The sequence below is a fragment of the Prionailurus viverrinus genome, chromosome C1, assembly GCF_022837055.1.
Source record: "Prionailurus viverrinus isolate Anna chromosome C1, UM_Priviv_1.0, whole genome shotgun sequence".
Taxonomy (NCBI): Eukaryota; Metazoa; Chordata; class Mammalia; order Carnivora; family Felidae; genus Prionailurus; species Prionailurus viverrinus.
This window is the reverse complement of record NC_062568.1, coordinates 152065807-152083948: the sequence shown is the minus strand read 5'-3', so window position 1 is coordinate 152083948 and position 18142 is coordinate 152065807. Positions and strand designations below refer to the sequence as shown.

The 18142-nt window shown below is 39.7% G+C and overlaps 1 protein-coding gene across 1 annotated transcript in view; it reads right to left on the bottom strand.

The window, feature by feature from the left end:
- The window catches only part of ERICH3 (glutamate rich 3), a 106071-nt gene extending 96445 nt beyond the window's left edge, over positions 1–9626 (bottom strand). Inside the window, exon 1 of the mRNA XM_047868877.1 lies at positions 9214–9626. Within this exon, the coding sequence (XP_047724833.1) occupies positions 9214–9626 (413 nt within the window). The remainder of the gene's footprint in view (positions 1–9213) is intronic.
- Between the last annotated feature and the right edge of the window lie 8516 nt (positions 9627–18142).

The window sequence follows — 18142 nt, the reverse complement described above, 5'->3', positions numbered from 1 at the left end:
TAAGGCACTTTTTGTTTGGTTTTCTATTACTTGCAGTTGAACGTACTCCTAACTGATAAAACTACCCCACTGCCCCTGGACAGCAAAACTCAATGAGGTTCAGTGACTTTTGAAGTCTCAAAAAAAAACCCTCACTATTTAGGTTTTCTTCAAGAACTCAAATGAATTTCTGGAACAGAGTAAGTGCTTCCTATGATAGCTTAGTAACTAGCACATACTCGGCACTCAGTACATATTAACTGAATGAATGAGCAAATGTATTCTTGAAATAATCATAAATAATCCCTAACTTAGGAAACGTATGTCAGCAATTATTGAGCTAAGTTCAGGGCACAGTACTGAAGTACACAGAGGACCGAAGTATGTAGAGAGGTGAGGCCTCCACCCTCAAAACATTTGTAGGTATAAGGGAAATACGAAGACGACTGCAATGCAATGAGGAATTCCCCTCCTGGGATTTGTTGGTGTAATTTTAAAAACAGTACAGTCTTAGAAACAGCTTTTCAAACAATACATCATTGTCAAGATAGCTTTAAAAATAGGTTAATACATAGGAAAATGGAGAAAAAAGAAAATGACAAAAAACCTGATTCTAAATGGTAGGATTTCAAGCAAATTTTATTTTTCTTTGTATTTTTCTTCTCAAAGTAGAAATTTTTAAAAATACAGATAAGAATAAGGAGGAAAATTAAAAACTACTTGTAACCCTAATGTCCAGAAATTTGAGATCCCTTCTAAGTATATTATTCTAATTTACAGCAGATCATTTTTATTTGAATCTAAACAACAGAAACAATATTATTATAAATATCTTGGAGCAATCTATGAAAAGAGACAACTTCTTAATATGAGAGCCACATAATATTAACAAATATAAAATATTATAATCCATGGTATATCAAGAATGTCAGATTAACTGCTACTATAAAACACTATGATTCAATTCAATTTAAAATCCTTAGTTTTTAATGCTGTTTCATAACTACTATGTGCAATTTATACTGTCTGTTTAGTTTCCTGCTGGTTTTCTCTTGTTTCAATATTTTGCCCTAAGAATTTTCATTAATTTATAAATGCTCATTACTATTATAAGAAAATAATAACAGTCACAGAAAAATGGATCACCAGCTTACAAATGTTCAATTTTCTGTCCCAACTAGTGTAAGATGCTGAGAGGTAGGGAGTAATTTGATTACTAATCAGACTAAAAACAAAGTTTCAATACTTACCCGTAGAGACCATTGACTTATTATCTTAATTACTTCTCCTCACTAGTGTTTTAATCATATTTTATGTTTGCTTTGAGTTTTATCACCCTGTTCAACTTTTGGCTTCCAATTTCCACTCTTCATGACCCTTATATTGTTAAATCATTTATTTTCAATGACTACTTTTCTCATAAAGACCATCTTTAGTTTTCGTAGGGCTAAGAAAGAAAGAGCATCAGCAATGACAAAAGGTTGTATTAGTGTGGTAGGGCTGCCATACAAAGTAGTACAGACTGGGGGTCTTAAACAACATAAATTTGTCTCATAATTCTGGAGACTAGAAGTCCATGATCAAGGTGTCAACAGGGTTGGTGTCTTCTGAAAGCCATGAGGGAAAGGTATATTCCAGGCCTCTCTCTTTAGTGTACAGATGGCCATCTTTTCCCTGTATCTTCACATGGCCTTCTTTCTGTGTGTGTGATTGTGTCATAACCTTCTTCTTCTTATAAGGACACCAATCATATTAGATTAACTGACCCAACTGACCTCATTTAACCATAATTACCTCTTAAAGACCATATCTCAAACTATAGTCACATCTGAGGCACTGGGAGTTAGCACTTCAACATATGAATTCGGGTGGGGTACAATTCAGCCCATAACATAAGCACAGCCCAAAAGATGACCAACTGAAGTATGTAACATTGACTTAGATAGAAATAAGGAATGTATATCCCAAGTACAAAGAAACCTACACTTTGATTCTGAATTATCTGTGCTGGCAAACAGAAAAGGATCATTGATGATCCATCTGAAAGGGGAACAGATACCTTCTGGATCCCACCACATCCATGTGGGTAGTTTGGATGGATGTGGAGAAGATAATGAAGCTCTCCAAAAAGAACCCCCAGAGCACTGGGCAGAAGAAGAAATTATACCTCACAGTAATGTTCCCATAAGCCAAAAAAGAGTTAACCATATAAAAGAGACCAGGAGACAAGAAGAGTGGGGGTCAAAGGGGACTCTCAAGAGAATGAAAAGTTATTAAGGAATCCTGACCCATACATCTGCACTTTGAAATGTTCTTCACTTTTAAAGTATATGTCTTGTGGTTCACTATAAAAGCAATGCTTTGACAACAATTCTCAAAAAACTTTTAGTCCTAATATTGACAGAATCTCAGTAAAGCGTGATTTTTCAAGCTGCATCTACTGAACTTATAACATCTTTTTCTCTTTCCCCTGGAAAGACATTAATCCAGAAAGGCAAGCTCTCAGGTGACTTACTTTAATCCAAATATATTTTCTGATATAACAATCTGCAGCAATGATGTTGTCAATGAAGGATGTGTTTCCTAATTGGAAGTCTTGGAAGGAGAGAGTTATTTAGAGCTTCTAGCTAAGAAAAAAAAAAAAAAAAAAAGAAAAACAAAAACAAATGGCTTCTGATCAGTTAGAAACCAGAGGTATAATGGAATCCTATTTAACATTTGGGTTTATTTTTTTTAGTCAGCACACAATGCAAATATATTATACAGTCTCAAATATCATTAAAAATCACGAGCTTAATCCATAAAGTACAATACTCATGGTTTTGTGTATACCACACTATCCAGTAATTCTTTGTATGCCTTAGTTTCAGAGCCATGGAGTTAGGCCAAAGCAAGGAACTAAAGAGAAATAAAATGCAGTGTCTATACCCTCAAATAATTTGCCTTTGTGGGCACTACCTAAGATTTATTCAATGAAGTCAGGACCAGTAGTTGAATATTCAAACAAAACATTGAGTTAATGAGGTAACTATACATAAATGTATTTACCTTAAATGCTTATTTTAACTCAAAGCATAAATGTATGTCAGCTTACTATATTTATTTTGTTTGTAGTGCCAAAGGTTTACTTTGACTGTGACTCAACTTATTATCATCTTTCCTTATCCTTTTTAAAAATATAAATCATATTTGTAACAGATCATTTGGGATTTCAAGTTTAGGGAAAGGTGATAGAGATACCTGCAAACCAATACGAATGTTGAATCCTAGATATTTTTTTCTTTTTTTTACAAATTTTACCCCCCATCTAATTTAACAGTTTATTTTAAACTGATGGACATATATGGAATTATTCCAAAGCCTACACTACTTTCAACTATTTGTGTGGGGAACTAAGGTATTGGTGGGAAAGATCCAGTAATTCAGTCTGCATACTACTTCTCTTGATCTGTACCAAAATTATTAATTAAAGCTTAAACAATTATTTCAGTACTATCTTCCAGAATCTGGAGTTTTCATTGAACACGGTATTGGGAAACTTAAAGTCTTGAAAATACATCAATACCCCAGGCGCAGATTATTTCAGGCTGATTTTAGTTTTGAAAATTGGGTCACAGAAGGTTTGTTTTCTCCTCTTCCTGAAAAACTTTGTGTAGTTATTAGCAATCAAAGTAAGTTGGGGAAGTCTCCACTTTTCCCAGTTAGAAATATGTTTCTTCAGCAGAGACTGGGAGAAAGGAAACAGGATGCCACAGTGACTGCCCCTGACGGTACCCTGTTCTCTACACCAGAAGTGTAGATACTGGGATATGCACATCCCTTAGAGACCTAAAGACTTTCCTAAGGGAATCTAGGCAAGGACCGCTTTAAGGGAATTAATTTCTAGATGCTCTAGCTTCCTCTGGGCTCTCCTAAAACTGATCTGACTGAAAATGCACCTCCAAGTCATATTGATCTGCCAGCCTCTTCTCTTTTATAATCATCTTTCCATTTTTACAAAAGGAAGGCACACCTCTCACCATCTGGTGTCTTATTAGGGTGCACTGAACTTGGGAGAACATCTGAAAAATAAATGGACCATTTGAAGTATTGTATAGATGTTAATACAATTCGCTTTCATGATCAGGCAACAAATATGATTGCAAGTAATTTCCAATCCTTTGCTTTCAGCACAGTTGAAGAATCACATCTGAAAGATCATGGAAAACATTTTTTGGTGATAGATCATTATGTGATTTGGGCATATAACCCTGAAGGAATTCAAAGAATTGAGTGATGTTGAATAAACAAGTATCTTTCCAATCCCATCTACGTATGTGAACAGATTTGTTAAGCAAAGAGCTGAGAGAAGACATCCCACCCATAACAAAAAGGGCAGACTCTAGAACAAAGGATCAGAGAAGAAGTGAAGACAAATGATCATATTCAATTCACCTCGTTTAACCAGAAACAATTTATTCCTGAAGTTAAATTGTTAATATGTAATAGGAGAGTGAGTAGAAACTACCCCATTTGAATTCAAATAATTAATGACTTCAAGTCTGAAATTTTGTGTCACAGAGATAATTTTGGTGGTGGGAGTGAGTGGGGAGCAACAGACTAGAATGTTACCTCAGCCGTCGAAAGTACGACACTTTACTAAGAAGGCAGAGACACCACAATAAATCTAGTTAACATTCATTAGCATACATAGTTACAAATTTTGTGTGTGCGCATGATAGGAACTTTTAAGATCTACTCTTTTAGCAACTTTCAAGTTAAAAAAACAGTATTATTAGCTATAATCACCATGATGTACATTATATTGCCTTGATTTATTTATTTATCAGTTGGAAGTTTGTACCTTTTGACCACCTTCACTCACTTCACCACCACCTTCCCGCCACTCCCTGTCTCTGGCAACCACCAATCTGTTCTGGTCTCTGTATCTATTAGTTCATTCATTGCTGCTGCTGCTGTTATTGTTTTAGATCCCACATGTAAGTGAGATCCCACAGTATTTGTGGTGATCATTTTGCAATATGTACAAATATCAAATTATTATATTGCACACCTGAACTAATATAATGCTATTTGTTAATTATATCTCAGTCTTTAGAAATACCATGTTGGATCAAACAACCAAAAAGGCAGGGACAAAGTACAACGGGCACTCCAATTGTAAATGAATGGTGGGTTATACTTTCTTGTCATTTTTGGATATATACATATACATATCCACTCTCTAAAAATTGACAATTTTACTCACAGCAGTTTTTATTCTGCCTTTCATGAAGAAGGACTAAGTTATCCGGGAGTACTAGGGATGTGTTCATTCTTTCTATACCACTCTTAGGTATACAGACAGTCCCCAACTTACAATGGTTTGGCTTATGATTTTTTGACTTTATTATGGTACAAAAGCAATATGCACCCAAAAGAAACCATTTTGCATTCTGAATTCAGATCCTTCCCCAGGCTAGCAATACGTGGTAGGATACCCTCTGGTGAGGCTGGGCAGCTCCAGCTCCCAGTCAGCCATACGGTCACAAGGCTTAACAACTGATATACTTACGACCCACACAACCATTCTGCTTTTCACTTTCAGTATAGCATTCAGTATAGATTCAGTATAGCATTCAGTATAGCATTCAGTATAGATTACATGAGCTATGGAGAACTTTATCATATGACAGGCTTTGGGTAAGATGATTTTGCCCAACTGTGGGCTAATATAAGTGTTCTGAGCACATTTAAGGTAGGCTAGGCTAAGCTATGATGTCCAGGTTAGGTCCATTAAGTGCATTTTTTTATTTATATTACAGTGGGTTTATTGGATCATAATCCCACCATGAGTTGAGGTATATCTCTACTCTGTCACTACAGAAACACTTGTTTACGTTTAAAAAGATACATTAATAAGTCTAAACAAAAAAAAAAGTGTGTCTAAACCTTGGAACAATTTTTCCAAACATACCTCTTCTGCATTTTTATCTTGTCATAAACCATAATGTTCCCCATTCTTCCAATTCCTCAAAGCAAATTTACAGACGAGTGTGACTATCACTACTTAGAGCCAAGCTTATCTTTCACACAGGGAGTCAACTTCACATGGATTCAGTGACGATCCTTTGAAGGAGTTAGAAGAGCCGTATCATTTTATCCTCATGCATGACTGAGGGGTATAAAATCCCCATTCCACCTCCAGGACTAGTGCCCAACCCACAAATACACACACACACACACACACACACACACACACACACAAATAGTAACCCAGGGTGAGATTTAGCAAACCAGAGGGACTATCGGTTGAAATTTTCCACACTGAAACAATTCCATTAGAGATGGCAGTGCCGGAAGCAGTATTTTATAGTTGATTTCCCCCAAATTACAATGCAGCTTGAATTCAAAGTCTCTATTATAATCTTTGGCAGAAGTTTTTAAGACCATTTTTATTTACTCCAAACTCTATCTGAACTAAGTCAGCACAGACCTTTAGCAATTTTTTCATCAAGTGTTTCATGCTGTAATTAAGTGAGCAGTGGAACTCAAAAGGAAGCACCAAGAGAAAGCATCAGGGCGTCTCTTATTGATTGGTGGAATTTTAGGGATTTAAAATTTCTGTTTTATTGTACAACTGCACTTCATTACCATTTATCCTTAAAATGTAATAAGTACAAACTGCTTCAGCAATGATGGAAAAGCTTTCTCAGCTTTAATGAAACCTTTTATTTGCTACTGAAACTTTTATTATTTCCAAATGGTGTCACAGGCAAGAAAAATGATCACTACTTATATTGAGGAAAAACTTGAGCAATTTGAATAATTTTGTTCTTGGATGAATTCTAAGGCATTTAGATTTGTTACACTTATGTTTATTGCTTTCATTTACTTTTGATGAACTAAAAACAAAAAATATACACATACATACACTATTACAAAAGAATTTTCTAATTGTATATCAAAATACTACATAGTTATGCACAGCAATCACTTGTCAGATGTTGGTCTGATGTATCTAGGGCTCCAACGCATCTCAGCTATTGGCCATGAGAGGCAATGCAGTGTAATTGTTCAGTGCACGTGCTCTGAGGCTGGACTGCCTGGCTTTGCATTCCAGCCCTGACATCTCCCCACCCCACCTCTGAGACCTTCAAAACTTTTCAGTCCTCCCCAGCACCTGGATGGCTCAGTCGGTTGAGCACCTGACTTCAGCTAAGGTCATGATCTCATGCTTTCTGAGTTCAAGCCCAGCATCAGGCTCTGGGCAGACAGCTCAAAGCCTGGAGTCTGCTTCTGATCTCTCTGACCCTCCTCTGCTCACCCTCTCTCTGACTCTCTCTAAGCTAAGTAAACATTAAAAAATTAAAAAAAAAACCAAAAACGAAAAGCTTTTCGGTCCTCAGTTTCCTTCCCTGTGAAAATGAGGGTGAGGTATTTCATGTAAAACATTTAAAAAAATGTTTTTAAAAATTTTTTAAAAATGTAAAAAGCCTGGCACGTTGTAAACACTTAACACGTGTTCAGCTCTAATACCATTTTCATATGTGAATATGTCTACCTTTAGACTGGATGCAGTGTCAGAATATGCCATTCATTCAACATTTATTCAGCTTTACTTTATGCAGAACATTGTCCTAGGTAAAGGGGGCACAAAGATTACTGAGACATTCCGCCTGCTCTCCGGGGGCTTACAATTTTAGTGCAAAATCATTGTCGCCATCTTAATATCTTTCTTGAAGAGTATCATGAAGCATACTCTTTCCCTAGATCATAAATTTTCCTTTTGTCCATGGGCTTGGAACTAATGGAGCTTCAGAAAAATTTCACTTCAGTTTCTGAAATCTTAATCATGCACAATTTAATAACCAGCTACAGGTTTTTCCACATTTTAAAATGGATGATTAAATGGTCTAATAAGATTCTAACTTAGCCCAAAACTTGAAAAACATAGGAAGACAACCATGACTGACACATTCATTTTCCTGAATGTGGACATACTGCAAACAGCAGCTGCAGAAAAATAGTGCCATTTACATCCCACATGACCCACGGCTAACTAAAATTGCACAGGAGTTCAGCATCAAAGCGTTAAAGTACCTAAACCAAATTCAATTTGAGATAAAATGAGAAGCTTGTTTAGTCATAGCTACATCACTTTCCAAAAAAAAAAAAGTTCTTAAATTGACTTCCAACATGGCACCTTGTATACCTTGAGTTTTTCAAACGTTTTGTTTATGTCATCACACTCAGAGAATTCATTAAAAAATAAAATCTTTAAGTTCAGCTATGAATCCGAAACACAACTAATGTGGTATTTCAGACGTCACAAACTCCAAATGATCTTAAATATGTTGTCCTTTGCTAATTTGCTGCTCTTGAAAATGTGCAATAAATTCAATTAAAAAGGAAAGCATTTTCAAATTAGTTGCAAGATCAACTAGGATATTATCTGCTTACTAGATGTATCATAATAAAAAACCATCTAATACGCATTACATTGTTTAATTTGGGAGGAAATTGGATATTCTCCTTTCCAACAAAAGGACTTTTTTTTTTTAACAACAGCCAATAATGACTGTGTTAACTTTCTAGAATAGATTGAATAATTGCCAGATATATCTTCAGAGGAGTCACCCTGCCCAAAGCAACAGGAGATCCTGTGTAAACACACAAGGACACAATTCCTTCCTTCTCTCCTTCCTCTTCCAGTATCATACCACCTTCCCTGTCAAAACACTTTTTAAGGATCCCTACGATCCTGAAATAAGGGGCATCCTTCACAATAAAACCTCCCTCGACATTAAATCAACTCACACCTTGTTTCTATGCAAGACGCCACAGTGAAAATTTATCTCAGTTCCAAATCTCCAAACGAATGTATATTTTGGTGACCTCTACTTTTACATTCAAACACACATGTCCCACACTACAGGATCCTTTTGATCCCAGCTAACGTCCCTGCTTAATGTATGCGTTTTTCACAACCATTTTTTAATCCTTCCAGAGTGAAAATTTCAAAGAGACAACGTCAGTGAAAGAAGCGAGGAAAGGGAGGGAGGCGATACGAAGCCTGGGATTTCTGCCATCCTCAACGCAACCCAGAATTCGTATTATTTGTTTCTTCTTCCCCAGCCTTCCCTCTCGCTTCCCCTCTGGCCCCTGTCTCCTCAGCAGGAGGGAGGAGGAGGAGGGGCCGCTGGCTGAAGCCGCCACCTGCCGCGGGGTGGAAAAGCTCCAGTTGTCACTTACCCAGCGGGTTGAGAATGGCTCATTTTTGCAGGATCCCTTTTGGACCCCGCGGCAGGTGCGGAGGTAGGGTGCGCGGCCCCCGGTGCGCGCTGGCGCAGCGACACTCGCGCTCGCGGGGTGGCTCCGCACTGCGGTCGCCGGTGCGCGGGGCACCTGAGCTGGGCCGCCACCGCCCCCGAACTACCCCGTAGCCTCCGGGGGCCCCCACCCGCTGGCGGTATCCACAGCCTTGCGGTTGCTAAGGGAGGAGGGAAGGCAAACGCAGAGGTTCTGGAGAGGCCCGAGCGCTGCTGGAACGGAGCCTGGGGAAGCTGGAAATGAAGCTCGGTCTTCCAGCCCCGGTTTGCGGGCCCTAATGTGGGAGGAGACCCAGGCCCCTGCTCTGTTGCTCTGGGCGCGCGTTCCCCAAGCATCTGTAATTTGAAAATACAACACACACACACACACACACACACACACACACACACACACACACACCTGTTTAGGTGCCTGTGCTTCCTGCTAGGCCCTGGGGAAGGAAGGGCTGGGTGTTGGCTGAAGCTAAGGTAATAAAAGTCCAGAGCTGCTCCACTGTGATGCATTTCCAGTTGTAAAACACCCTAGCTTCTAAGTTCAAGGGAAGGAGAGGTCCTTTCAATCTGTTTAACGTTTTGATTTTCACTCTGATATCCAACGCATGGCAGTTGGTTCATTTCCTCTTTGGAAAATCTCCATCTTTGCTCCTACTGAGGTCCCAGCTCCCAGCAGGCAGTGCTGATGGTTCTGAAGTTGAGAAGGTGGGAACGACCTAGCTTCTCAGTGAAGCATGCGAGAATCGTACTTGTGTTTGAATCCAGCACATAGAAGGCAGGGCTTAGATGAAGAAGCCTGGATTTATACGAGAGGGCCTTGATGTGGAGGAAGCTTAAGGCACTGGACTTAGATGATCTATCCCTAGTCCTGTGTTGCTTTGTCAAGTTCTTTGTTGCCTGACTTGCTCTCTGGCCTCAGGTTCCTCCTGTGTAAGTGACAGGTTGAACACATCTGTGGTGACTGAGCTCTCCATGGATCTCTGTTCTAGCTCAGCCACACTTATAGGAAGGATGGGTGTCAGCTCACTAAATGGCATTTTGCTTTCCCACACATCATAAAGGCCCACTGACAATGTCAGAGTCCACTCTCCTTCGCATATTCAAGGTCCTTCATCACCAACTTTCACATCCTTTATCAGCCTCACTGTGACCACTGTCCACCTCTGCTACCCTGAACTCTAGCAAAACCAAATCTTGCCCTATCCCATGAATGGGAACATGCTTTTTCCCTTGACTGCTTGACAAACTTCTAATCTTTCTTTTCTTTCTTTTCTTTTCTTTTCTTTTCTTTCTTTCTTTCTTTCTTTCTTTCTTTCCTTTTCTTTTTCGAGGGATGGAAAGAGCAGGGGAGAGGGGCAGAGGAAGAGAGAGTGAGAATCTTAAGCAGGCTCCGTGCTCAGTCCAACGTGGGGCCTGATCCCATGACCCTGGGATCATGACCTGAGCCAAAATCAAGAGTTGGACACTCAACTGACTGAGCCACCTAGATGTCCCTCTATTCATCTTTCAATACTTAGTTTGCACACTGCCTTCTTTGATGTCCCAGGTGTGGTGATGACTCCCATTTCTGGGGCCCCACTCTGCCTGGACATACTTCTGTGTTACACTCACCTTCTGTACCACTGTAGTTACTGGTATATGACTGCCTTTTCTATGTCTATGCCTCTGTTTCATGTGGTGCATTGATTTTGTTTCTCTGTATTCTCAGAAGCAAACAACAGTTCGACAAATGTTTGGTGTATAAATGAAGGAAAAAAATTTTAAATCTCTTCAAAGTGGTAGTATTTTTATTGACTGTTTACTCACTGCTCTCCTCAGCCTTTTATCAAGCACTTACTGTTCATTATCTCACTTAATCCTCCTCTCCACTCGGTGAGGTAGGTTTTCTCCCCCATTTCATAGCTATCCAAACTAAGACACAGAGGAGCTAATTATTTTGCTTGAAGTCTACAATAGCTCCTAAGTGGAAAAACCAGGATTCAAATCCAAGTCTGTCTGATTCCAAAGCCCACAAGTGTTTTTTAACAATGACAACATTCCTTCCCCGTAATTCCTGTGAGTTGCCGCAGGAGTCAAATTTCCTACACTATCAGAGTTTTCTGACCTGAAAGATCAGAGCCATCCCAGCAGGGGGAAAATAGAGTTCTAGTTCAGTAGCTTAGATCCTGAGACTGAGGACTCAAGGCTGCTTTGGGGACCAGAAGGCTAGAGCTAGAGAGAAGCAGAGGTTGTCAAAGAAAAAAAGATGTGAGATGTGAGAGTGGCATCTTATGCTTAAACAAGGAAGATCTATAGATACCTAATCACTGTGCAGCTGTAAGTGGGACTTGAGCCAGTTCTGCCCCGTATGTGTCTACTCCCACAGACTGTGGTTCCCGTTTGATGGTGTCCTTATGCTCCCTGTGACTAGGTTTCGCCTGGATAAAAATTGGCAAGGAGGGAGGAGGTACTCAAGAGAGTTATTATAATTTGCCCAAGTCCTGCCAACCCCTAAGGATGGTGTAAATAATATAATCTTATGTAGGTACTAGTTGTTACATATTAATTCATTTGTGCAAATAGAAAATGGTATTCTCTCACTGGTGAAATGAGAAAGAAAATTCAAATACACTATTTAGATACTCAGGATTCTGTAGAAAAGGATCCCCGGCACTCAGCAGACAGCAAGGTACCCTTGGCAGCATGTATTAATTCATAAATGGGGTTTGAGTTCTCCACCCCTGTGAGCTGCACAATTTCACATCCCTGATGAAAACTGCAAGGAAGCTACTAATTTTCACTTCAGAAAATGCTCACTGTGAAAATGTATTGGGAATTTAGCCAGAAAGAATTTTTATGTTAATTTCTAGTATGGAGAGAGGGAAAGGGAGAAAAGGAAAAAAAAAAAAAACTAAATTAAACTGTTTCAGAGACCAAATAGTCACTGGAGTCATTTTCATTTTCTCACAGGAAAACAAGTCCCCAGATGTCCCCAGTAGTATCATAAATTTATAAAAAGATTTTTGTTTTGTAGAAAGATCTGTGGAGTTGGGGCTTGGGGGCCAGAGACGGATATCAGTAGGAGTGACGAAAAGACAAGTGGATCTCCACTTTGGTTAAACAAGAGCTAGACATAGAAATCACAGATTTGAACTACCAGTGACCATCTCCTAGGTCAGGAGTGGGCAATCTATGGCTCAAAGGCCAAATCCAGCCCCCAGCCTCTTTTTGTGCAGTCCACAAGCTAAAAATAGTTGCTACATTTGTAAGTGGTTGGAAAAAGACAAGAATAATATTATTATATGATAACATGAAGGTTACACAAAGTTCATATTTCCTTAAATAAAGCCACATCCATTTATGAATCATCTATGACCACTTTGGTGCTATAAAGGCAGAACTGAGTAGTTACAACAGTGCATGGCCCACAAAATCTAAAATATTTACTATCTGGCTCATTACAAAAAAGTTTGCTGTCCCCTGGCCTACAATGTTTCTGCAATCAGAAAGGTAATTTCCCTTTATGGACTTTGAGAACAGATACCACATCTTTCACTGTTTTATCCCTAGCACCTGTCACAGTGCCGCTCACAGAGTAAGTGCTCAATAAACAAATGAAAGAATGAATATATTGTTGGGAGGAATACACCTTCCCACCGGTTTATCTTTCTCCCACAAAATAAAGGTGAAGTCATCAAGACTTCCTTATAATATAATAAATATATCATATCATATCATATCATGCATGATGATTTGATGTCACCCCAGGATGACTTTCTTTTATCAACACCGTATAAAGCCCCAGTAACTAATGTAAGCGTTTCATTAGGGCACAATTGTACAGCGTGCTATATCCTTCAACATTAGCTTAGGTCACTCAAAGCTATAGCACTGAGAAGCTGGAGAATGAAGATCACATGTACAAGGATTTAACTTGAAACCTGAATTGTTTTCCAGCCTTCCCTAATAAGCTTCCTTAATTAGCTTAATTCCAGTAAGCCATTTAGTGAAGCATGGTGTTATAGATATAGAAAAGGCTGAGAGGGCATGTACAACAGGTAGAGTGACAAACTTAAAGGGACATTCTTAATTCAGAATTCTGAGTAACCCAGATAGGCAGATAGATCCTTCTATCCCTATTTGTGGGTTGGATTGAATCTGCAGACAGATCAGTTGAATTAGGGCAATGAACTTTTTTGGTGGCCATGGGAAATCTATGGTATTTACTACACCTGAGATCTCAAAGATGACCAGGACTCCCTTCTGCCCTCAAGCTTGAAGTCTTAACTGGCTCTGCAGACATGCAGACAAAGAATGATAGACTGCTAAGTGCTATGATGAAGTATGCATAAGGTGCAATAGAGGTGCCCTTTGACTAATGCTCCTACCTTATCCTATGTTCATCCCCCACCACTTCCAGCCACATACCCACTCTTTGTGATGCTGAATATCACTTCTCAGTAATCACATTATTCCCTCTAGCTTTGACCACCCTAATTCTTCCTCACCATCCTCTCCCAGGTATTCTGCACCAGGAGAGAGGGAAGACATTGGCCATGAGGGAGGGAGAGAGAAGGAAAAGAGAGAAACATAAAGACTGTTGGGGGGGGGGGGCTCAACCACTACAAAATCTGCAAGAAGAATAAAGGGTATTCATTATTTTTATTGTTTTCAAGTAATCATATTACTGATAAATACATTTCCCCACCTCTACCTCAAAAAGCTTGTCTAGGAAAGTCAGAGAAAAACTCAGAGGAAGCAGTGCTTCAGATAAGCCCTAAAAGATGTGTAGGAGTTGGCCAGGTAGATGGGGCCTGGGGAGAAGAGGCATGTCTTCCCCAAGCTAACACCTCCTCATTTAAGCTTCTTAAGCCAACACAGGACTCAGTCAGTGTCTGTAGACCCTGTTATTCTAGCCCAAACGTTAATGGAGGCTATGATTTGGAACAGAGAACAGGGAAAAGGAAAAAAAGGGGAAAAGGTAGGAAGGCAATGGCTTAATCAAGGAAAAGGGATCTGAATATGAAGCCACAGCTTCAGGGTCACCTCCTCCTCTAATGTGTATTGTCTGGAGGGATCATGCCACACATTCATACACTGTGTTGGTTGCATGCATGTCTTACTCTCGTCCAGCCTCAAACTAAGTTCTGGTTCTCTCCTTCAGTGCCAATCAAACCCCTATGAATTTAGAAAGTGTTTAATACATATTTCTTGGATAAATAATAGAAGTATAATCCATATTTTCCTGGACACGCCAGTTGGAGTAAAGGACGTCAAGAAGGTTATGTAATAAGAGTCATAAGTAATTATTTCCCTGGCTCTGGCCCCACCCACGCATGAGTGAAGTTGTCAGATGTCAAGGAGCTCGCCATATCCATGATTGTTCACCATCAGCCGAAAATGCATTTGAAACCACAGGCATTATATCTGGGGAGAGGAACTGAGCAGAACCACCACAATGGCCTGGTGCAATGGAAGCCAGGTTTGCTTACTTGATCCAGTGCTTCCCAAGCAGCTGTAGATGGAAGACACCACTGTTTGCCAAGAGAAGAGACCATGCTTGGAGTACACAGAACTGAGAGTTCTGAGGCTCCACCGGGCCTAAGGTCGGAGAATATCCATTGACTTTACTATTTATCAGGCTCTATCCTCAGGGCTTCACTCATTGAATCCTCACATATTTTAATCCCTGTTTTACAGATGAGAAAGCAGAGACTCAGGTAAATTAAGTACCAGCTGGCAAGCGTCCCAGTTGAGATTTAAATCCCATTCTCCATGATTCCAGAACCCACACCCTCTCTCTCTTTCTTTTTTTTATTTTTAAACCAGCAGTGCCATCTACACCTGGGAGCTGGTTAGATGTGTATAGTCTCAGGCCCCACCCAGACCTATTGAGTCAGCACCTGTATTTTTTTTTACTTTTAAATTTTTTAAAGTTATTTTATTTTATTTTTTTATTTTGAGAATGTGTGTGTATGTATGTGTGTGTGTGTGAGCAGGGGAGGGGCAGAGAGAGAGGGAGAGAGAGAATCCCAGTTAGGCTCCGTGCTATTAGCACAGAGCCCGACACAGGACTCGATCCCATGAACCTTGAGATCATGACCTGAGCCAAAACCAAGAGTCAGATGCTTAACCGACTGAGTCCCCCAGGTGCCCCCAGAACCCATACTCTTAAACACTTTGCTTGATTCCCTCTCACGCCTCAGAGGTAAGGAAGCATGACCACACAATGGGGAGGGTAATAAGTGTAAGGTCACTGATCCCAAAGGAAAATTGTTCTCAGTTTTAGCAACTATTCTCCTCCTCCCAACTTCTCTAGGAACAGCAGCTCGATAATGTGACTGGTGAAAAGAAACTGAAGAGCAGGAATTTCATTTATTACTGCACATCTGTTTTCTGACACAGTAAAGAAAACATTCCACATTTTCTAGCCCTTAAGAGTATCCATCTCTAAAAAACTTTACAGCTTCATTTGGTTTAAATGACAATGGACTTGGCTCTTCCCTAGAAGCGGAACAGCACTGGTCTTCAAGTATTCCGGCATCACGGACTGCTGACTGAATTATTCTGTTCTCCTCCTCTCTACAGCTAGAGGGAAAGGGGGAACTGTAACCCCTTGGATTTGATCATATAAACAAAACTGCACTTCTTAAACTCAGGTTAGAAGTACATCTATGGCTTTGAGCAGAAGACTGGGATTGTTCACATGGGAGGTAGGTGATAGTCAAACTCATAAAACAAACCATCAGGGCTACAGCAACTATTTTAAAATAAAATCATAGCTTTATTACTTACAAATTCATGTTGCAACTCAAAACTAGATTGAGAAAGTGCTACCTGATAGGTCCTCAGGAAATAGATATTGACTAGATAAAGATTTTTTTGGTAATTAATATTTTAGCTTCATGTAAATAAGCACCCCTAAAGGAGTTTGAGGGTGCTTTCACTAACAATTGCTCAAGCCAACACTTTCTCCCTAAGAGCACAAAAGTTTAAAAACAAGTTTCATCATTGTCAGAGTGATCACAAATTCTAAACTAATGGGACTTTCCTACTGTGACAAAAGAAATGAAAGTATGGATCAAGCCTCGGAGAACATGCAAGCAGGAAAACCATTCTAGAGTGGGAGTTACAGATAAAGATTATCCACCGGTCAACTGCAGGAAAACCCAATGCAGATTAAAATAGCAAAACCATGAGCTCCTGAGCTGTATAAATGCAACTGGAAAGAAAAACCTGGCAATTCCTTGACATATGTATAGGTTTGTAAGACAGGCCCCACAGGTGACCCAAGATCAGAATTGTGGAATTTCTCCCTTCCTTGAAGTTTCGTTTTTAAATAAGTTTTTCTCTCATTTAATAAAGGCCACTTCAGATTCCACATTTTGGTTGAGGAGAGCATGCTTTTGACTACAGGGTTGATTGTCTGCACCTGTGCAGGGCTGTCACCACAGGGAGCTTTTATCCCTGAGCTAAATGGGCAGTCAGGCAGGGATGCAGGAGAATGCTCTGATGAGCCCAAGTTCCACAACATAGGAAACAGAAGCATACAATGTCATGGCCTTGTCCCTCCAATGTGTTCTATAGTCACACGTAGCAACTGAGCTATTTCCTCAGCTGTAAACAAATTGTGGGGGGAGGGGAAGCAAACTTGTTAGCACTGGGGTCTGCTGTGATGTAGAGAAGCATTTAGCAAGCAGGAACAGGAAGTCAAGAGGAGGAAAATGCAGCTTTACTGACCTAGAAGGCAAATAAATGACAAAGAAAGAGGCAAAGTCTTAAGTGGAAAGTATTTACTCTGTTCCAATTATCCATAATCACAAAAGGTAGAACACTCATAAATGCCCTTCGTTTTGCTTGGCATCATGCCTTTACACTTAGACTTGAGTAGTCACACCTAAGTGATCTTGTAAATTGTGAGAATTTTCTTTAGATGTACAGTGGAGCCATGTTATAAAGAACTGATTTAAGAAGAGGTAAGAGGTTCTGGCTACCCTATTTTGTCCCTATTTAAGTCAAGGGCTTGGGTTTGAATTGGAATTCTGTCACTGTGGAAGGTGTTCCTATTCACCAATGTCTGGTTCTTGTCCACTTCAGGATACAGGAGAGGCTTCCATGTCTCCATTATCTTGAAGGTAGGCATGGCCATAGGACTTGTTCTGGTTAAAGACACGTGAGTGAAAAATGATACGTTGCTTCCTAGTAGAATATTTTAAGAGCTCGTGCAGGATTCTCTGTCTTTCTTTCCCTGGGCCAAGCAACCAGCAACATTCTAGATGGTGGCACTTTCCTCAGCATGTCCTCCCAGGTGAGGGCAGCATGGAACAGAGCCCCCCCAAGGCCCCCACAAACCCAAGATCGGCCAGAACACAGATGAGGAACAAACCTTTGTCATTTAAAGCCACTCAGATCAGGGGGTTGTTCATCACAGCAAAGCTAGCCTGTAGTGATCAATAAGTCACATAATAGTTATGTGACTTTGGGAAAGTCACTATCTTCAGTTTTTTCACCAGAAAATGAGGAAGGTCTGTAAGCCTTGAGGAATATAGTATTGAGGAATACAGTAAGCATTCGGAAAATGGTAGCTTGTTCATCCTCATAATAACAACTAAGCTTTAATAACTACCTACACTGTGCCAGTCATTATCTTCTCTACACATACATCATCTCTCATCCTCAAGCCAATCTTATAAAGTTATAATATGGGTTTGCAAGCTATTCTCAGGATTTCCACAGGTCTAGAAGAAATAATATGTTTAGAAAGGGCAAGCTGACCAAAGCTAAATCAAGATAAGTTTTCATTTTTTTCTTTTTTATCAGAATTTACAATGATCATCTCATCGTGGTACGTTTGTACATTGGTACAATGTACAATGTGC